This window comes from Halictus rubicundus, chromosome 10 (assembly GCF_050948215.1).
Source record: "Halictus rubicundus isolate RS-2024b chromosome 10, iyHalRubi1_principal, whole genome shotgun sequence".
Lineage (NCBI taxonomy): Eukaryota > Metazoa > Arthropoda > Insecta > Hymenoptera > Halictidae > Halictus > Halictus rubicundus.
In genome coordinates this window covers 11,527,614-11,550,884 of record NC_135158.1, presented here as the reverse complement: position 1 = coordinate 11,550,884, position 23,271 = coordinate 11,527,614, and the positions used below count along the sequence as shown (strand labels likewise).

Sequence of the window (23,271 nt, the reverse complement as noted above, 5' to 3'; positions counted from 1 at the left end):
ATGGTATTATATGAACATAAGTTAGCCTTTTGCATTGGAATTCGTATGATTCTCTATACTTTGCTTTGGATGCATTCATCCAAAACATTCAAAGTTGTACAGGTACATACAAGTTTAACACTATATACAGTTACATATATGTATATTGTAATACATGAATTTAATAGTAGTTGAGTATATGAATCTTTTGGTATGTGTGACACACATGTATAGTGTGCACACTGTTGGATTTGAATTTAAGAAAACATTTTCCTTTCACACAGCCCCGTAGTGTATGTTTACAACTTTAGTTATATACTTTTTCTAACAAATTGCGTATATAACAAGCATATTTTATCAAATGAATTTTGTCACTGTGCATGTACAATATACTAATACTTATATACGGTAAACCAATTTCTTCGAAATTCCAATGCAAAAGATTGAAAGCATCGTTTATTCTTATACTTGCACCACTATTTTCATCTTATATGTATACGCACGGCAAAAAAATTTGTGTTACATAACTTATTCTGTACTCCAGGAATGTTCCTAAAACATTCTTTCGTCTCCTTAAATTATCATACAACTTTATAAAGTAAGTGTGATGTATCAATATTTTGTACATTTCACTCATTGCATATATCCATCTATAATTTTACTTAAAGAAAATAATCAACATCATGAAATTTAACAAGTAATTTAGAAAAGTGAATTTCCACTTCGCATTACTTTCTGTTCTTAAAGCTAGCTTTCCTATATATTTTTTATAAATGTTTAAACGCAACTGTATAAATTAAATTTTAAATTACAAAATTAACAGGAACGGAAAGTAGTTGTCAAAATTATCTGTAGTCTGTCCAACGAAACAAAGCAAGTGAACGTAAACATATTAGCCACTCGAGTGCGACAGAGTTGAAGTTACCCATCTCAGATCGTTAATACGCACACTGCGCGCTGGCTCGTCTTGTTGGACACTCTATATATAATATTATTTTAGAAATTCGAATTTCTACAACAAAATACTTTTACATTAACTGAATGATACTTTCTATAAATATACGAGATACACGTTGATATCTTAAAATGTAGTGCAGGGAAAAGCAGTGGCAGTCAAAAAAGTATAGCATTATTATTAATGTAATAAATTTACACATTTAGCATAAAACTTCAGTACTTCTGTGTAATTAGTTTTATTAACTATCAAATCTTGCCGTGTATGCACAATGGATAAAATTTAAATTGATATATAATTTGAATTTTATACTATAAAAAGTTCATTATGCTTTTTCTTTGAAAACTATCTTATGGAATATAATTCATGACTTCGTACTGACACATCTGTCAAATGCTCTGCTCGAATAAATCAGTACATGCATTCTGTAGTTGAGATATTAAAATCTTGGTTACTCCGGTCTTTTCAAGCATTTAAAAACAAAACAAGAAGTTATTTAGAAAAAAATTAAGTATTTCGTCACAAGGTCATAGTCATAAATTTAAAAAAATATTTCCTCGATATTCAATAGATAAAATGTAATGAAATAAACATATCAATCATTTTAAAAGAATGCTAATAGTAAACGCATTAATACAGAAACACTTATATTATAATTGTAATGTACATAGTCTATGTAACATACACATTCTATATAAAACATTACTTTTTATAAGGCTGAAAATGATAGTATACACATGTACATGTATAAGTATAGTGTCACGTCTGGTGGTTCGACCACCAACGAATAAACCCTCAAATAAAGAATTATTATGGAAATCCGATGATGTCACGCGAGGAGAAATAAAAATAGGATTAAGATATATGTCGCAATAGAATTATAAAAATTCCATGCAGTAAGGTAGCGCGGAAAACGACTTCAACTTATCTTCCTGCAAGACAGGCAGATGAAGATCAGTTTACACCCTGAGAACAAACAGGAAGGCTGTCCAATTATGCCAAATTATAAGAAAAGACGCCGACTTCATGGTAAAAAGATCCTGTCGGCATACAGCTGACTAGTCAGGAGACATCAAGAAGATTAAAAGATGCAAGGTAGAGACTTCTGAGCCAGCATCTTTGAAAAACAAAGGACTGGCCATCCTATAAAAAAGGGGACCAACTCCTCAACGTCAGTCAAAAAGAATCAGTCAGTCATTCAGTCGCGATCAACCAGTAGTTTTAGCTCTTTTTCGAAGTTTCACAGATTTTTGTTCGCGTTCCGTGTTTGCCGTTAAGTCGCGCCATTGTAAACCATTGTGTACCGATGCCAACACCTCTACTTCGTTGTAACCAAACCCGAAGCCTGGACGATCGGTAATATTATTATCACTATCTCTATTATTGTTGTCGTAATCAAACCATTTGTAAGCACCCTCGTATATGCGCTGTATAAACCATATTTGTAAAATCAAATTTGTAATCTCTGATTCAGAACCACACTTTGAATAAATCAATAATTTTGTCAGTTTCGAAATAAGGGTACAAACTTATTTAAACGATCCTCAATTTCCCGAACCGTAGCCGGTGTATGGAGGTAGGTTCGAAACTGCGTCCTATCCTCTTGAAATCGTAGTTCATCCCACTTGGGATCTAACAATAGTAATGAAAATGTATACAGTCTTATGTGTCAATATAGAAGTTCATGACAATAATATTCCATATTAAGATTTAAAAATCTCGGATATCAAAATAAATATAGCAACATTGTACTTTGCTATAGTATAATGATAAAAACAAACGAGTTGTAATTTCTGCTTGTTGATTCTAAACGGAATCTAATGAATTAAAGTTCATCTTCCTTTGTACTGTAAAAATATAGAATGAGTCACGTGTCTACCTGAAATCAAATTAACTATGTAAAAAACTGTACAATCTGTTACTTTCTTGTGGATCGATATAATCTGTCAATATTGTGCTTTTCAGCCTCTGTGAATCCTAAAATGCTTTCGATAGCATTCAAATGACCCTGATGATTCTCTTTATCGGTTAGGAAATAATAGATAGCTGACTTTAGGAACTGCAATGTGATCTCAGGATCCAGGGTACCTTGCTGACTTCGGGCTTCAATAATGCGTCGATACATTACCTGTTTAAGAAATTATTCTTGTTAATAATTCATACAAGCTACATCACATACCTTTACCCAATGTGGTGCATTTTCAATTATATACATGCTGCAGCAGTGAATTTAAAAAAAATTAAACCTAGGTATAACAATAATATATTAACAGATATATATATATATATATATACATATATATGAAAAGCAGAATGTATGTACAGTAGAACCGACTATAAAATATTTTCCTATTCTATATCGTTCCGACTACTATTTTGTGTATATAAAATTTTTAATATAAATATAATTGCATAGAGTTATTCCATTATTTTTTCAAAAATACACTTTGCATATTTACGAGAGAAGAAGATGTTTATTATTGGCTCTGCATGGATAATAAAACATTTGGCTAAAAGGGTATAATAAGGTATTGAAATAATTATTTGAATGTAATCAGTGTTCAAGTATAGAAGGTTCTACTGTATCAATTTTTAGTAGAGATATGTATACATTAACGTAAGAGTAGTTTATTCATCATCTTTGGTTAGATTTAATCTTAAATAATGTCCTTTTCGATGAACAAGTGCAAAAGCATTCTTAAACATGTGCAAACTTACATTGACTAAAGGATGATAAGAGGCTGTTTCTTTCAAGTGCACAGGATAGTTTCCCCATACTGACTAATAATGCGTATAAAACCAACTACAATTGTGCTTGCTAATCAGCATGCAATTGTTGTGGTAAAGCATTTTTTAATAAATGCACTTTTGGAAAATATCTTTATAATGTAATGCATTGATGGTAACACGTAGATCCAATTCCTGCCATCGTAGACTCTACATTTATTATTTAAGAAATATTTACGAGATATTGTAAGTCATCTCTAATAATTACTAAAATGTTTGTTCACAGTGACATTAGCAATTATATTATTTAATTATCAAAATCCGTGTTTAACATGAATTATATAACGAAAGTATCTCGATAGTAGTGAGGTGATGTTGCAAAGAAAAATGATATAATTTATTTCTATAATGAATGTTTCAAAGGAATGATATTTCTGATACTTTTCAAAACACAGTTAATATACTATAATAACACATACTAACTAAAACTGATGCAAATTCTATTTTTTCATTGAAGAGCACATGTTCATGCTCATAAAAGCTATTTATCATTCTATTTACACATTTATTTGTTACTTATGTTCATGCTTAAATGAACAATGAAAATGAAACAAGGCTTTACATATACTATACAATAGACAACTTCTCTAATAAATAACTGAAAAATGAATATTCGGTATTGAAAAAAATCAAGATAACAGTTTAAGACATAGTGATAATTACAAAAACGTAAAAATAATTTTATAAAAAAATACGATTATAGACAAACATTCGGGTAATAGTGAAAGGATTATTTAAAGACTAAATTTTACATAAACGGGTAGTGATATTGTGTTTTTCCTCCCTAATTACAAGTATAGAAATCATAAACATTCTGCGCATCAAACATTATTCTTCAAAAACAATATAAAGATACATACATTATCTTGCAAAAGAACCTGGAAAATGCAGAAATAGAAAACAAAGGAGAGGGGAGGAGCATAAAGATTGCTGGTGCATCCTGTATACGAACAAGCACAACGCAGATGCTTAATAAACAGTGGATAAGAATCGCATCGCGTGGCAGTTCAGCAGAAATACAGACCTTACGTGTGCCAAGGACCCAGAGAGAAACAGCCTCCTTAGCACTTAATAAAATTTGGCTACGATCGGCTGAAATGTGAGGTTCAGGCGAGTAGCTTGTGTCCTGGAGTGTGAGCGGCGACCAAAAAAAGTGGCACATCATTAGTACAAGAGATTCGTGAACTACAGAGATGCTCAGAAAGTGATGCATAACAAAGGTTCCTTAAATTTTCTAAAGCAAATTTTAAATCCGCCAAATCAACTAATAAAGAAGTAAAACATCACTTGAAAAAGTATTCGTAATAATAGAAACGAAACTTGTTGAACTGTTATTGAGTACTATCTAAAAATTTTAATCAATATAAGCCAAAATCGATATCCTCATAAGTTATAACATTATTTCGGTTCTTCCCAACTGCTTCGAGAACCGAAACCGATATTGTAACTGTCTTCAATCCCTGATCACGAGTCACAAAAGTTTATAAAAAAATCAAGGAAAAGAAAGACATTTTTAGTGTATTGCAAATCATAACGTTGTTTAGAAAAATCGAGGAAAAGAAAGAAAGAATTTAAATACAGGACTGTATTTGAACAAAATATGAAAATCATTCATTATTATCCCTAATGAAATAAAGAAAATGAATGTTCAAAACAAAGCAATGTGATAAATAAACAACTCTTGCCAATGAAATATATCTTATTTCCTATATGCTGAAACAGCTTTCCTGAATTATACGAGTAAACTATTTTTATATAATATACACTAAATTTTGATAATTATGTTTTTACGCTTTGCTTCTGTAAGTGATATAATCTGTATTGTTCGTAGAACAATACAGTTTATCTTTCTAGTATTTGTTGTAAGAAATTTTAGTACACTGTGTTAAGAATATAATTCATGCTATTTTATATTGCTATAGAGATGAAGCTTCAGTTATATGATATCAGGCACAAACAATTACATAATTCCAGTTTTAATGTGCGATCGTGTAATATTACCATTGTAATATTAATAACGTAAACTAACCGAAATTATCATATTTACCTTGACATTTTCTAATTCTGCTCGAGTAACTGTTAGTTGTTGAAGTAGTTCTGCAACCGAAACCTTTGGTGGTATTTGGTGTGCATGTTCAAGTATCTATGTTTGTGGAGGAAAACATGAAAACAGATTAATACTTAGTTCTTGATTATACAGCATAGTAGACTTAAAATATAGTTTTTAATTATAAAGTATTTAGACCATGTTAAGAATATTTATCTTTGTTTTTTAATGTCCTGAAATACCTTAATCAAGAAAAACTATTATCATCAAATTTTAATTACCTTGCAATTGTATGGCTAGAATCTTTTATTATATTCTAATGAATAAAAAATGTAGGATACTCAAAAGGTACAATATTTAATGTTAAAAATTACAAATTTATTATAGTGCATTACCTGATCCGCTTGCTCTATGCGTGCAGCTTCTTGACCTTTGGCATACATTTTCAGGTACATTTGTTTATTCCTCTCCTCTTGTTCATTTAACAACGACTTCTGCTCGGCGAGTTCATTTTTCACAGCCTCTAATTCTATTTCTAATTCACGAGCCCGAGTCTCTGCAGCATCAACACTTGGTCTAACTTCGCAATAACGTGTATTCACCTCAGCCAATTGATTTAGTAAGCTTTCCACCTATGATTGAATAACGTAATATTAATTACATTTGTATGATAATAATATTCATAATATATGTGTGTAGCTACTATATTTTAACGTTCTACTAGAAATCAATGATATGTATCTATGCACGTATACAATAATTTGTAGCTGCAATAATTAGTGGTATTAATCAATGAAAAGTCGATATAAAAACCGTCTCGGAACCAATATATATATATATATATATGAAACAACCAATATTTAAATCGACGAAAGCAATCCGATTTACACCGTGTTTGTACTTATTTTAATCGGAAGAATCTCAGCTATCCATTGGTGCTACAATGATAAAGGTAAGACGACAATTATTGAAAACGAAATTTTCTTTATCGCATGTTGTATCTTTTTCAGTCGCGGTATTCCTTTGCAACGCCGAGTCTCGTACACGCACCTTATCATTGTGCCTCTGTTTCAGTTCTTGAAGTTCGTCGATGTGCCTGCGATGCATCTCCTCGATCCTAGTTTCGTAAAGATTAACCAGCTTCCGTTGCTCTTCATCTTTGTCCGGTGTGGCCGATCTGGCGGATGTCTCGGAGGTGTTGTCTTCGGCAACTTTATTAGGCGTTGTGGCGATATTGGTCGCTTCCGGTTGCGCCTCTGGCAGAAACACCGAATCTTTCGAGTGAATCGATCCGTCCTCGAAGTGTCCCGAGTCCGCCAAAGAGGAAGGCAAATCTTGGCCACGTTTTTCCGGTGTCTCGGGGCATGGAACCTTCGGTATTGCACCTTCGTCCGGTAAATCCTTGCTCGGAGATTCCGGCGAGAAAGGATTATTTTCCCGTACAGTGAGAGCATCGCTGCTATCCGTTCTCTCATCTGGACTGTTCAGGGAAGCTTTGTATAATCTCAGCTCCACCACTTCCTTCGTCAACCGGAAGATCTCCCGATCCTTTTCCTCGATCTCCCTGCGTGCTTCTTTCAGCAAAGCCTACGAAAACACCGTGAGAATAAATACATAAATAGAGAAATATCTGACTAATTCGAGAGACGCGCGCGTGAGAACAAGCGCCATCCGCGGCAAAGTGTAACACGCGCAAATACTATTGAATTCATGCAACGCCATTTCAACGCCTAGCAATCGCCGTCTGCCGGAGACAAGGTTCATTAGTGAGCTTCGAAGTTTGTTAAACCCGAGTTTTCATTATGCATACATACACGGTGTTCAACTGGGGCACAATTCCGATAGTTTGAACAAAAAATGTTATACCCTGGAATCGAGATAAACGAGTGGGTATGTACCAGCTAATTTCTTATCAATCGATAAAACAATGAAATTACTTACGATAATAAATCAATGTTTAATTGAAACATCAAATAGTCTGAATGAAAAGTCGAGCAAAAAATGGCTCTGAACGGAACGTGTTAATATGTGTCATTTAAAGTGTTAATAGTTTTTTATTCAGCAATCAGCAAAAAAAAAAAAAAAGTCTCGTTCCGATCATGCATCTCTCTTCGAGCAGTGGAGTTCTTACCTGAAACTTTCTAACTTGTCTAGCTGCCCTCTGGGTCGGCGTGAGATACTGTTCATTGTCACCGTTATGATTCGAACAATGAACTACGTATTTTCGTGATCTACCAGACCATGTGGTACCGTTAAAAGCAAATGTAGCATGATCACAGGCGCTCGCGGTGCTGCAGGCACTTCCGTAACTTTTTACGCTTTCCACATCGCTGTCATCGGCAATTCCTGTGCTTGATCCTCCAGAGGCCGCGTGTCCAGGACGCGGCCTAGCCGGTGTCAATGAAAGACTCTGCAAAAATAAATCGTAATTTGTTATGTCCCTAATGCGTACTTATGTAGTGGTAGGGTAATGACCAGACTGCGGATTTGTATGAAAAATAAATATTAAACACCCTGAACGCATACCTATATGTATATGTAGTATATAGTTATATGTATTTGTCTTTAAGTTCATTGCCTTTTAAGTGTTCAATATAATATCAAATTCAAAACAATAATTTTCTAATTAATTATCTCAAAATTGCATTTATTTTCGCAGACGTTTAAGCGATAGTCAGTTAAATTATTGTAAATTTTGATCCACTTAACCTAGATCACAGCTAATAGGTATGCAGGTAGATAAGTCTAATTAATCTGGCGTTGTAAACAAATAAATAATAACGTCACGCTAGGACAAATATACAAATATAATAAACGCTCCACGTGTTATACAATTTGGTTACGATATTATATTAAATTTAAACATGTATGCAGGGGAAACACATATAATTGCTCGTTAACGATTAGGCGACTATATGCATTCTATGATAAATTCTTTCAACGATTAAATTGCACGATGGTTTCGACAAAGCACTTGTAATTATTTCAATTTCTACGCCGTTAATTGCCACTGAAGATATTATTCTGAAAATTATTCCTTTATTCCAAGAAAAGGTTCCTTGGCACTGTAATCGAGATACGTGGAACGAATCATATTTCATTATTAATGTTGAAGTCATTGTACATTCAAATACGTTCATGGAGAAAATAGTTCTAATTAGAGTTCTTTTAAATACGGAGCATTAAGCGTGTATCAATTATGCTTTTAACTGTAATGGTTCATGTTGCAAGGAAACATATACAGTACAACACTCTTTCGTTTTCGTAATCGGAAGCTATTCTATTATCAATGTAAGAATCTAAGCGTCTTGTTCTGTGTAATCGCTCGTACAACTTTTCCCAGCAAATTATAATTTAAGTAATTTGATTATGGACATTAATCGGCTAATCAGTGTAAGAGACCCATCTGATAAGAAACAAGGGCAAGCTATTCTTTGTAACAACAGTTTTTCATTAAAATGGGTGTGTTTAATTAGTCTGTTTGTTAATGCTACATGGTAACGTTACCATTAAAACGGACGAACAGCAGTAGAGCCTCGATTATTTCGATGATATCGATGACGATGGGATTTAGAAACATATTCGATTGTGCAAAATTGAAATCCACAAATGTTTTTATTTAGGGAAACTATTATTAAGCACCCTTAACGACTGTGCTATATCTAAAAGAAGCTTGATAATTTTCGTTCAAATAATAATTTCGAAAAAGTTAGTGAATTATATTACACAAAGTAACTTGTTGATTTACAAATAAAATTGCCATAGCTACTGAACAATTTCTTAAGACGTCCTCAATCATCTTCGATTGAGAGAACTATTCAATAATTGCTGGGAAATAAAGTGTTAAAACACAAAATTCACCGTTTTTATACCTGGTCAAACCAAGGGTGATTTACCTCCAGGCAACGCAGAAGCTTTCATGCAGGCTTGCATTAGGAAGTCTGGCATGAAAGTGAGGCAAAATCAAAAGCCCCATCAAGCAAAGAAATGAAAGACTCTTCCTCAGAACTGAGAAGCTTGCAGAATCTGTGCGGAAACAATTGTCAAGCAAACGATCTTGCAAATTGGCCAATAAATATTTCAAATCAGCTTCGATTTTATTTACGTGAATTGAGCACATTATCGATGTGAACAAAAACATTATTGACGCGAGAATGAAGAATATAAAATGGATCATTTCATAACCTATTTTTGAAACAAAATTTCTTCTACAGTCATTAAACTCGTTGAACAGAATCTACTGAAGACGAATGCTATTCCTTTCTTTCAGAAAGAAATCAAATTCTGTTCATTTGTAATCAATATTTAAGCGTCCAAGTAAATGTAGGTATATAATACATATATATTTTTATTATATTTTATTTTTTTTACTTTTTTCTTGTTAAGAAATGATTTGAGACGAGGAAGTTCGAATTATTACTAGGTAAATACGAGAAACGATTAACTAGACAAAAGACTATTCTAACATCCAGAAGTATGTAAATTTGTCTATGAAAATGCAATCTAATCAACAATTTCCCCAAGCCGATAATTTCGTCACTCGTACCTTATTTCCACTGGGACCATGAATTGTAAAGCGATGTATTAAGTTTATTAAAGATTCGTACAGCAGAAATAGTCTGCCGAATGGCGTCGATAAAAATACCGAGCATCGGTTGATTGAGTACTTCCTGTTCAGAGCAAAAGGGACGAAACACTTTAATTTCAAACACCGTTACCGTTTGTTAGGATTAAAACGTGGATAACGGGGTTGACTGTAATCATTTTTCCCGCTACAAATACTACGATCTCGCGCAAGTGCGAGAGAGATATCGGTTTGCATAATCGCGCAGCTAACAATAGCTCAGTTTCTTTATTACGTACCGCTGTCTTACTACTCGTAACGCGAGTCTGTACATCTTATCTGTGTGTCTTGTCTAATAAAAACAATGGAAACGTTCTGTTATAGAAAAATCCTACACTATTTATTGATCAATTTAATATTTCTTACAATTGTCTGGGAACACACATGCCCTCAAACGAATCGAGTAAATGCAAGAAATTCACAAGCATATTCGGATCGAAGGAGGATTTCGATAAAAGTGTACTTTAGATTCCCTCTGGGACGCAAAGGGCTGAAAGAGAATCTGGATTATACATTTCCCATTTTGTTCGTTGCTCTTTCGATCATGGGTATGTTTTGCTTCGCGAGCTGTTCACAGTTAACTTCACTCTAATTGTTTTCCACTCTAATTGTGGATGTTACAAGAAGATAGGTTGCTTATTACAGAAAATAAAATGAGTTTTTCTCTACATAAACGAACAAAAGTATTCGGACGATTGGTTTTCAAGCAGAGAGCAAAATTTTTGCCAATCATTTCAAAACGAAGAATCATTTACTTCCTAAACAATTGAGGTTCAATACCAGCAGTTTCCCAACGTTTATAGAACGTACGCTTTTCAAAGTACAATGGAACGGCTACAAAAATTCGTACAGCCACTTCAGAGGGGTCATGTTAAAGGAGAAGCTTCAGTCTTCGAATCTGTGGTGGTCTCGAGCATTAAACAAATTTTTGCTATCCTCGTAGAGACGTTTGAGTCACAAAATTTTCGACGACAGGAAGCAACCCATCCTACTCCCCATTTTCTTCCCTCCTCTACTACATGATGCACAAGCATCATACACAATTTGAGGAAAGATACTGAAAGTAGAGACTTCACGCTCTGAAACGAGTCCTGGTAGATTGTTGTACGACTTTGTTTCACCAAGTTATAGTTTATTGTAGTTCAACACTTTTGGTGCCGAAGGAAAAATTTAACTTGAGCGAAAAATGCTGATCCAAAAAATTTTATGATATTGAAGAGGAATCCATAAATTAGAGTAAGATTAGAAATATTATTACCAAATTTTGTCAAGATCTGGGAAATGGAAAAAGGTTCAAAGACTACGCACAACCATATATTTCAACTCTTCAATTTTCAATTCTTTATTTTTAGGGTTTGGCAGTCAAAATGTTAATTGCGTTGCTTGTTTACTTAAAAAATTATTCTAAATTCGCAGTGCGCACATTGGTCGAAGACGAAACGAACTTTAGGGACAACCTAATATATTACCAGTAAGTTAGGATTCCAAGATTAAATATCTATAAATTGGACTAGAACAATCACTTTTGCAGTCAACGTTGGTATGTCGTTGTTGGGCACTAAAAGGGTGAAACATCAGCAATTTTAGCAAAGATTCTAGTGTCCAAATGTTTGTGGCAAGTAGCGTGGGTGTATACCGAATTTTCCAAGAGAAATCGCTCTAGATTTTCCACGAAGGGACAGAAGAAAGCAATCACCCAATGCAAAAAACCCGCGCAATTTAACACTTCAGGGATGACGATGTCAGAAAACACATCGCACCGACTAACCTTCTGCAATGAATTTCAAAATATTCCTCAGCGTCAGTACGATGTACAGTCGTTCCCGAGTGGTAAAGCACCGAAAAGGTGAAAAATCAGTAATTTTCAGCGAAGATTCAAATGTCCGAATACTCATGACCCTTAGTGTAGGTGTACACCGAATTTTTTAGGAGAAATCGCCCTATATTTTCCGCGAAGGGACAGAAGAAAGCGCGCAAAGTCGATAAGACGAGATTGCCAGGACGCATCTGCGATCTGCATCGAACGGAGGGGTATACGGCGTAGTATCCCGGTAAGGATACCTATCGGCAGGAGGAAATCCTGGAGTCCTGTTTCGCACGCATCGATCGTGAACAGGTGGTTGCAAATACTATGGAAAAATCAAAGGGAGCAATACTCACGAGGGATCGTTGTCGCGGTGATTCTGTTCCATTCTCCGTGATGACTGGGAAAGTGTGATGGTCCGGATGATGGTGTTGCTGGTGTTGCAGGAAGTTGAAGCGGCGATGGTGCTGATGCTGCCTGGTTAGAGCCGCGGTGACCGCGGTACTGGGTGGTGGTGGTGGTTGATGTGGTGAAACCCGTTCACCCCGCATGCGCATGCTCGCCGAACGACGCAAACCTGTAGGCGAGGGACGTGGTATACGGGAATCCGCCGAAGAGGATGATGATATCGAGGGTACCGAGGGTGACGGAACGGTACCCGTTTCACTTCCTGTCGTGCTGCTGGCTAGGCTGCCACCGGCATTGACCTTGCTCGCAATGTCGTCGTTACATGTCACCGATGGCGACGCCGTTGCCAGCTCCGTCGGTGAAACATCGCCGTCGCCGTCGCCGACGCTGACGCCGACGCCGACACCGATACCGCCGCCGGTCTTGTTTACATGGGTTGAGCAGCCTGGATGCATCGATTGCAGGCAGTTTAAGGATCTCTCGCTGATCTCTCGCCGAGCCATCTCCTTTCGCCGCCCACCAGATTATCTCATTGTTTCCAGCAAATACCTGAAAACCGAGTTGGTCAGATCTGGGCTCGAATAGAACAATCCCACTTTGAACTAGAATTATGCATTTATAATACAACAATTTTTCTATTGAAATTTTATCCCTTCGTAGGCAACCTGGATCGTTAATGTTCGGAGCGAAAGTTCACTCTTGCATTTCTTCCTTTCCAATATTTATATTTTCCAGACATGTTATCAGACAAAATTTCAAAGAGTATAAGAATTAATATTGGGGGTACCCATAAGTAATTAATTATTTGCAAAGAATTTGTTTGGCCTTTAGTTCTGTACCGATCGTTGAAGAGGAAACACGTATTCTTTTAGAGTTTTCGGTAAAGCAGCCTGTCTTCAAAATATTCTAAAAAGTATAATTTTTTTTACAACCCTCTAATAAAATGGCGGCGTTCGTACCTTCCGGGGATCATATTCGTCATTGCATACTTTTTCATTTTCACACGGGATTTAATGCAACGGTAACAACAAAGAAAATATGCGATGTTTATGGAGATGTATTGAAGGTCAACAAGTGTCAACGTCGGTTCAGAAGGTTTGCTGCTAGTGATTATGATCTCTCTGACAGGGCTCGAAGTGGACGACCAGTTGAATTTGATAATGACACCCTAAAATCTCTAGTGAAAGCTGATCCAAAATTAAGTATACAAGAATTATCGAGAAGCCTTGGGTCTACATGGTCAACTATACAAAGGCACCTACACGAAATGGGAAAGGCATATAGGCAAGGAATATGTGTACCGCATCAATTATCTGAGACCAACAAGAATATTCGTCGATCAATTTGCACTTCATTGCTATACAGATTTCGTAGAGATCCATTTCTTAGCAGAATCGTTACCGGAGATGAAAAATGGATTCTTTATGATAACATAAAGCGTTCCAAGCAATGGCTTTCTGCAAATCAAACCGCAATATCAACCCCTAAACCTAGCTTATCACTTAGAAAGGTGTTACTGTGCATTTCGTGGGACTGTAGGGGCATAATTCACTTTGAGTTGTTGAAACCTGGAGAAAAAGTTACTGCTGAGTTGTATTGTCAGTAATTATAACGGCTGTATTCAGAACTATTTAAAAAGAGGTGTAATACTGCAAATTGACAATGCCCGGCCCCATACAGCGAAACTCACTCAGGAAAAAATTAAAGAATTGCAATGGGAAGTTTTACCGCACCCCCCGTACTCACCGGATATTGCTTCCTCTGACTATCATCTTTTCAGATCTCTGGAGCATTATTTAAGAAATAAAACATTCACTTCCGTAGAAGATGTAAGGAAGCACCTTGAGTCATATTTTACTTCACGAACCCTGAATTTCTATAAGAGGGGGATTGAAAATTTGCAGGAAAGATGGCAAACTGTCCTTGATAATGATGGAGATTATATAATAAATTAAGAAATGAAAACTTGAATTTACTGCAAAGTTTGTTTTAGATTTCAAAATAATTGATTACTTATGGGTCCCCCTAATACGTTTGATCAACAAACTTTGGCTATGAATAACTATTATTTTAGTTTTTTGAATAGTTTTTTGACAAATTTTAGTAGGACATCGCGCAGCTAAGGATTAAGAATTAGAACACACCGGGCAATTGTAACGAACTTTAACCACCTGAAGAGAATTATGTCGAACTTTGAACTTTAAACGTCTTTGAACTTTGAACCAATCAGAAACGCCGGAAAGAACGGTCACGGGCTTAGACCATCACGGATATGCAGTTTCTTACAGTGAAAAGCCTTGGGCTTGGTAACTGAACCTTCTGAATTTTGTACATATATTTTATTGTTACGACAATTGTATATTATATCTAGTGCTAATGAACTTAGAGCTGATTCACAGGCGTGATGTATTTTGCGGAGAAGGATGTCTAGTTTAAGAATGGTGGTTTATTAACCTTTATTCCTCTTTTGTATCGGTTATATTCTTCCCAGGTTTTGTAATGCAAACTGCACGATGCGAACACTCCTATTTTAATTTTGTTTGATTTTCTACAATTTTTCATTTTTAACGATGACATTTATAAACTTAATTAATCATCTATCCATCGTATTAATTTTTACACTTAGGTCAATTTGACACCAAGGAATAAATTTAATTGGAAAAACGGGAGACGGATAAGGGTTAACTCGTCTAGCATTTTACTATAGCGTTTCTTGGCTACCTTGAATAAGTGTCAGATATGATTCCAGAGTTTTGATACAGGGTTTCGCATTCAATGTTACGTATTAGAAACATGAAGCATACTTCATCGATTTCTGTCACCGACTAAAAGGCCAGGTCGGAATTTTGTTGTCTCGCGGTACGAATAGTGTGACTACTAGACTGTAAATTTTTCTACAATTTATGGTCAAAATGAGTAGATCAAATTCAAAATAGAAGAAACATTTAAAGAATTTAAAAATGTTGTGTTACTTGTACCTGAACTGTTATTAAGAAAAGAAATTAATGTACGTAGCTTCCATATTTTGCAACTAACGCAGAGAAAACTAATCATCCTCATTCTTTCACAACTCACTTTTCAAGAATAAATAACATTTTTTAGCAAAAGATGCAAATAGTACACGTCGAAAAGTAATATTTAAGCTACGGAAAATATGTAGAGAGACGCACAATGAAATGGTACATATTTTATTGATTAATTATTATATGAAATTGATGGTGGTTTTTATAAGAAAAAATGGAAATGAATTCGTCGCCCGACCTAGTGGTAATTGGAAGACTCGACAGTGATTTGTGAACCAGTTCAAAGAATAACCAATAGGACTACCATAATTGGTAGGCGTGGCATCTTCTACGGAAAAGAGTACTAATCTGGAAATGGTAATTCGTTGGCTAGTAGAAGTTTCGTCGGCCGTTCCTCGACTATCTTGAAAACAAATTGTCATAGATGCTCGCGAAGCTTGTGTGCAAGGTGACTGACCTTACAAGTAAATTGTTGATGACTGCAAGATTTATGTAATCGAACAAATGCACCACTTATGAAATGATTTATTACTTCATATTTTATATATGTAATACTTACCTAACCACACTGGCTTTGACACATTACATTATGATGGCCAACATGTACTTTACGCTTGATAAAGCAATCGCAGAACCATGTCTGGAGACACTGATAATGCTTTAAATGTTCTTCGCATCACGTAAATAAACAAAGCGATAAATTCTTGAGCTATACTTATCAAGCCATTTTTGTACTTTTAAATAACATCGACAAATAAGAGAGACTTTTGCACGCTTTTTCTTATAATATCTCTTTACCGTTTTTCAAAATTGTAAATTATTTGATAATTGAAAAATTCTAATCAATAAATTTTTGTGTTTAACATGTGCTACCTATATATTGTATATACAAAATATAACGTTTAAAAAGATTAGAATTGTAATTGTTCATTGGATTTAACGTTCCATACAATTTTCAGGTATTATTTTTTTAAACCTTACGTTCCAACACCATTTTGTTAACGCATTTCCATTTCAACATGTTTGATCACTCACGATTAAGGCTTATGGAGTCACGGTATAGGCGTCCTGTGAGATTAAAAAATTATCGCGACTATGAGGAGTAAGTCCTGTACGATTCAACATGGCGTAGCTCTTAAATAGAAGCCGGAAGTTCACAGTGGTCTTACTGTAAGTATAATTGCAGCATTTGTGCAAAATGAGTCAGCGAAGTTGGAGCATTCATCGGAAGAACAATCTAACGACAGTGTGTGAACCGACCTTTGTTCTGCTTAAATGTTTACTGTTCACTGTTGAAATCTATTTTAATACGATTTTCAATGACTACATTATATATATAAAAAAAAGCTTAAAAATATTCTTTTAAACAATAATCCCGAAAGAAACGATTAGATTATGTTACGGAGGATGTCATTTCTATTGAATAACTTATTAAGAAATCCTGAGCTGTGCGTCATAAGTTTCTAAAAAGTAGTAAATAATTGTCGATAGATGTGTTAAAATTCTTCAAGATAAAAATCTTTATTTAGCTTCTGTGTCTTGCAATTGATCCAAACAATTTTTATTTTGCACAATGATCCGCAATTTAATTATGAAATATAGACATTTTTATCGTATGTTTTATATTGCGTGCACACAACTTTACAATAAGCACATAAATCATTCGTTCAGTAATCATTCCGTTCGATGTTTTTCAATCGGAATCCACGAATTGCACGTTTGCCAGACAAAAAATAACCGTTTCACACAGATTCTATTATGTATAGAAACGAAGAAGAACAACATAAAACTGTAAGTGTAGTAGATTGCTTTATGAGATCAATACAACCTCGACCTCGTATAATGCAAGTTTCATGCTTACGTATACATAATACATACATATACACTATTTATTTCCGAAATTGCTGTTGGAAATAAATTCAATCGCCGTGATCAAGAAACTGGACCACTTAGGGTAAGGAAGCCAATTATTGTGGGGGTACTAATTTCTGTGCCTATGTTAACCCTTTGCACTCGGAGCCATCGATTCTAGACTCATAATGTCCCCTCAGAGGGTACATCCGAGTGCAGAGGGTTAATCATACTTATTTTTAACGCATAATGAATATTAAAAAAAGAGATATGTAACATATATGTATATTAACTGATTTTAAGGGCCCGGGGTAGTCACGTAGGACTTTTTAATTAATAATTTCCGTTCACAGCCTTCAAACACAGACTTAAGATCCGTCTTGGTCTTGATCCGACGGGTCTTAAATCTGTGACTAAACTTGTCACATTTTTTGCTCTGTATTATCGATATTATGAATTCTGACGCCAGAACTGTGTTTCAAGTTTTCGCCTTTATTTCGCAACAGAATCAAGACAAATTATAGCTCAATTTGTAGCTGGAGATATTTTCTAGTGCGCGCTGGTCTCGACATCATCCAGAAAACTCATCCAATGGTATACAAATGCTTGGATTCCACGGCATGCACATCGTCAATTTTTGGCCTACTTCGAACGCTTATATTACCAAATATCTGCATAATCTCGGCAGCTCCTGACCAGTGCGGGCTAGATTGAACCTTCCTCTTTCGAACGAGCCCTTTACCAGCGAAAATATTCTTATTTAAGGACGAAAACTTGAAGCACGTAAAACCATTTTGCGACGGTAATGTAGTGACTCTACCTTATCTCGAATCTACGGAGACCGACTCCTTAATTGATTTTAATGGAAAAAAATTTACTATCTCTGTTTCAATATTCATTATGCTTTAAAAATAAGTATAATTTAGGCACAGCGGTTGGTACCCCCACAGTAATGGGGTCCCTCACCCTAGTAAGACATTCTCAAACGATTTGTTCATCGATAAACCCACCCTTGTTTTTGATAACAGCCTCGCAGATCCGGGGCATCGCAGCGACGAACTTTTCCACCTGTTTCGGTGTTATAGCGTTCCACGTATCTTCCAATATTTGCCAAAGATGTTTTTTCGTGAACGGATGCTGCAGACGAGCGTTCCGTTCTAACGCATCCCACAGAAATTTCATCGGACTTATATCCGACGATTGTTCCGGCCACTCCATATTTTGGAACACTATCTCCGCCTCTTCCTGGACCGGGCTAAACGGCGAAGTATAAACCGCGAAATAGTATTTCGAGCTATTCCCCTGCTGCATAACGAAGCTATCGCCCGCCAGTCGAAGTCCAGCTGGTATAGCATGCTTCTCCATGATCAACTCGTATTCGTTCTGGCTCATTTCTTCTCTAGTTGGGATCAGATCGCCGACACCAGCCTTCGAGAAACATCCCCATACGAAGACGCTACGTTTCAGCGCAAACGTATCAAATTTAGTTCTGCCGGTCCAAAGGACTTTGCTCCAGTCCTCGATCGTCCAATTTTCATGCAATTTGGCCCACTCCAGACGTTTCTTGCGAATTTTTGTCGACAGCAACGGCTTGCTCGTAACTACGTACTCGTACACAGGATTCCTTAATCTTCTTTTAATTGAATTTAGAGGAACTTCGTTCGTTCTCCCGTCGTTTTCGCGTTCTCCGTTTCGTCGTCTCTCTTTCCTCGACTGTGCTACGTTATCGTAATTCTCGGCACTAAAATGTTTCACTGCGCGCCGAGCACCGTTGCAAAAATTGTTTAAACTTTGAACGGCTTTTCGCGAAAGTTGTCGCGCCTTAAGTGTCGTGGTAACTGTAGCTTTCGATTTAAGCGATATTTTGAATGTTTTTGTCATTTCGAAGTCTCGTAGACAAAGCTTGGTCGAGCAGTCTTTTACTCAGTGATTGATTATGTACGAATCACTGCGATGTCGAGAAAACGTTCATTTTATTGCGCTTTGTCGATGACGAATGCATCTAATAGGGATTTTGTATTGACTCACGCTCCATTAGGTGTACCCAAGGGTATCGCACTGACTTTATACAAGGTGTCCCCAAAAATGTTGTACTTCCTTGAAAGGGATGATTCCTGATGTTGATTGAAGTAACTTTTTCCTTTGCGAAAATGTTCTCCGCGGCTTTGTTAAGGAATTGTTGTGATAAAGTACACGTATCCGTATGATTTAATTTGACATTGACGCAGTGAAATTTCTACAAAATTCATTAAAAATATCTTTATATTAAAACCCATTTAAGTACTTTTCCGACTATCTTTCAATATTAGCTTTCTATATTCTTATTTTTTAATGTTTCGACTATCTCTTAATATTGGCAAGTGATTTATTGCATTTGTGAAACATATGTTACAAGAAAGTAGTTTTAATTTAACCTCATATCTTGTAGTTACGACCACAAAAAAAAAAGATAGGCATGGTCTTCGGTATGTAAACCGGGACGTAGCGATTAGATCATTTTTAAAGACTCATCCTTGACTTACAATAAGAGATTTATCCTTGATGTCTTAAATGACACGGTTTTAGTCTAGCTTTTCGCACAATTGTAACTTTAGCAATGCTATTTTTCTCATTGGAAGAAATCGTACTACATATTTCTAATATATCATCCCATATTATCCATTTGCTAAAGTCAAATTCACTATATTATCGCGAAAAGTTATAAAAAATGAAAGAATGCCGGTTATCGAAGTTGACAAGATCGTTATGAATATTCATAAATTTTTTACATGTTTAATGAGAATGACGTTGTGAAATACATGTCGAATGAACGTAAACGCAACTCCTTCGAACAGCTCAATTACAAGTTTCATTCTAAAACTTCGAAAACGCACAAGATTTAGAAACTTCAAATGGAAATGGAAATATTCTCCTTATTTTTTTATTAGCTTATTAATAATAAAACATACTTATATATCGCTTCTAATATTTTAAAAATAAAAAGTTGAATTCAGTTATAACTTTTCAAAGAGAAAATTGTTCATCATATCCTATTTACATCTCTTCTCGCTATGCTAGTATATTATATGCTATGCTATAATATTATTTATTTTCTCTAGTAATACATTTACACTCTTCGAACGTCTTGACATTTTGGGAATGAATATTCAAGGGATAAAATAAAAACTAAAATATATAAATGTAAATCAAGATGGATAAAAAAATGAACAAAAGATAAAATGTGAAACTTACTACGAAGTATTGTCGGTTTGTTCATTTGGTTGGTTTGTTGGTTGAATAAAAATAGAAAATAGTAAAAGACTGCCGAATATGCTCCTTGTAACTTTCACGTTTTGATGCTCTCTGTTCAGGTCACAAGACTTTACTCATTTGAATTCGTGAGAAGACGTCTAGGCATCCCCTTCGGCTATGATTATATTTATTTTACAGTCATAGTATATAAGACGGTGTAAGAAAATCCGAGGTTCTGGACCGCTTCGGATATCAATCAGGCAAATAAACATCGCGAGGCCGATAGGCGAGCGAGAACTGTAAACACTTTGAAGTGCAGTAAAGCAGTCCCTGGAAGGCACTTTTCGGCTAAAATCATGCCACAACTGCATTACCTTTCGTTTGTAACGACTTTATAGTTTCGGAATTGAGTCTTTGGAAGAATACTATTACAAAAAGATATAAATCGTTCTACCGGTCAAATGATCGGTCGTGGTAGGTGAGACAGACTACAAATTTGTCTCAGAAAATAAACAATAAAAAAAGAAGTGAATATTGAAAAATGTATTATACGCATATTTTAGGAAAAGTCGTGAAGTTTAAAGGCGATTCAAATACGTTGTATATAGGAAATTCTAATCGAAATTTTAAAAACGGTCATTTGACCGGTCGCGGTAGGAATAGTGTTAAAAGTGAACGCTTTGTTATCAAAATGGTTGCGATCTTGAACTCAATGCCAGACATTTCCGCTTATCTTTCCTTTACAATAAGTCTGATATGCGCTACACGCGTAATCCGCGAGATGAACATAACCTGGGTGAAAGGCAGTTCAACATTAATATGTGTATATTTTCACGGTATATTGCGGCACAGCTGTTACGAGATACACAAGAATGCGGAATCCTAGTATTCGGTGATAGTTGATTTTCGAAACGCAATTGTTATCGACGTGCGTTACGAATTTATACATTACTGTGTCATCGCGTTGTACGAACATCGGAACCAACAAATTAGAGCAAGGGAAGGTCTATCGGAATGAAGTAATCGATCATTTGGTGTCCTATTTCAAGAACATGCTGCGGTATTGTACAGCGTCCACACCGTCGCTACAACGATGCCAAAACAATGTAATTTCTTTAGTTTAAGTTTCTACTAATGCAACAATAGGATAACCAATAAGAACATTTGACAGTTCGTGATTTTTGACACTTCTCTGTCCTTGTATAGCTGCAAGTATGTGTTACGAAACTTACTCGATGAAAATGAAAGTGTCTGCTTGATAATATATCAGGGTGAGATAATCAACACACACGTCAAGTAAATGCACGTATCTCTTTCGCATATTCTTTATTTGTTCGCTGAAAGAACCATGGCATTTTCGAATAAAATATACTGCAAATCAACATATGTCTCGCTAACTAAAATTGGTCAATATGCAAGTACAAGAAATCTATCAATTTTAGTACAATACCGGTTTTACAAGCTCCTTGATAATACGCTGTGCGAACGGGAAATAGTTACTATTAGAAAGTAGTAATTAACATAGCCACAGAACCGTAACTTACCTTTAAAATATGAATTCGAAATGGTAACAGTTTCCTCCCTGGTGTAGTTCTTCAAATAGTTCTGACATCTATTATGCACGAGCGGTTATCAGTTATAACAATCATCAACCTCGAAATTAGGATTATTCGTAAAGTCGTTTGCGGATAAGGAACGATCAGTTTGTGCCACGCGGGCTTATCGCATGTAAGAATTGAACATAGCTGCGAATCTAGCGGTCATGGATCTTTTCTACAATGAAAATTGTTGGAACACATATGTAACAGGCGAGTCACAGTCTACGATTTATTGAATATATGCTCGATGGTGATGATCACTGTAAACCGATTACATCGTGAAAATTTGAACACTTTTCGTATATTTTTGGAAGCATGACTGCTACGCGAACATCAATCACCCACGATCCTAACGCGACTCGTGGAACAAACAGTGTTACGTTATAGCGAAAGAAAATCACGAGATGTCGTATCACGAGCACCGAACATTGACAGCGTCGTGATTTCTGCATACTAGCGCGATCTTTGAACACCTTCTAGAAAATCGGATGTTATCGACTGTAGATAAACTTGTTCTCGAGAAAAGCAAAAGACGTTGGTAACGCTATCTGTGCAGTGTTGGGTAAAACAGTAGGGTCGATCCACAGACGAGAACAGTCGATCCACAGTGCAGAATTTAGTGTTCATTGCGCTATGCAAATCTGATTGTGCAATGTCCGAATTTGTAATCGTACTCGGGGTTGCGAAGTATAGTCCCCTAGATTGGAATATTGGAAGTTTTCCAATATGCGCATGGTAGAAAATCCCGTGTTTTAGAGTTGCGATAAATGAAATGCCGCATTGCACCTTGAAACGACTGCCCCTGATTACTCTCAGCCGGTTCGGCAGCCCCTGATTACTCGCAGCCGGTTCGGCTGCCCCTGATTACTCGCAGCCGGTTCGGCTGCCCCTGATTACTTGCAGCTGGTGTGGCTACCCCTGAATACTCACAGCCATTGCTTCCCCTTTAGAATTACGTATAAGG

At 35.8% G+C, this 23,271-nt stretch overlaps 1 protein-coding gene across 4 annotated transcripts; it reads right to left on the bottom strand.

Moving 5' to 3' along the window:
• Window positions 1–1,156: 1,156 nt before the first annotated feature.
• Window positions 1,157–22,717, bottom strand: Qtc (GRIP domain-containing protein quick-to-court). 4 transcript variants are annotated; one of them, XM_076794894.1, is made up of 9 exons: window positions 22,254–22,717; window positions 12,855–13,153; window positions 12,553–12,773; window positions 7,900–8,178; window positions 6,819–7,355; window positions 6,164–6,400; window positions 5,769–5,864; window positions 4,746–4,847; window positions 1,157–3,062 (listed from the first exon to the last, which is right to left on the bottom strand). In XM_076794894.1, exons 2-9 carry the CDS (start codon window positions 13,105–13,107, stop codon window positions 2,853–2,855), a joined length of 1,935 nt encoding a protein of 644 aa, XP_076651009.1. In that variant the 5' UTR covers window positions 13,108–13,153; window positions 22,254–22,717; the 3' UTR covers window positions 1,157–2,852. The 4 variants fall into 4 exon arrangements, with proteins under 4 accessions (XP_076651009.1, XP_076651008.1, XP_076651007.1 ...); XM_076794893.1 differs by having other exon boundaries at window positions 12,553–13,175; XM_076794892.1 differs by having other exon boundaries at window positions 12,553–13,153.
• Between the last annotated feature and the right edge of the window lie 554 nt (window positions 22,718–23,271).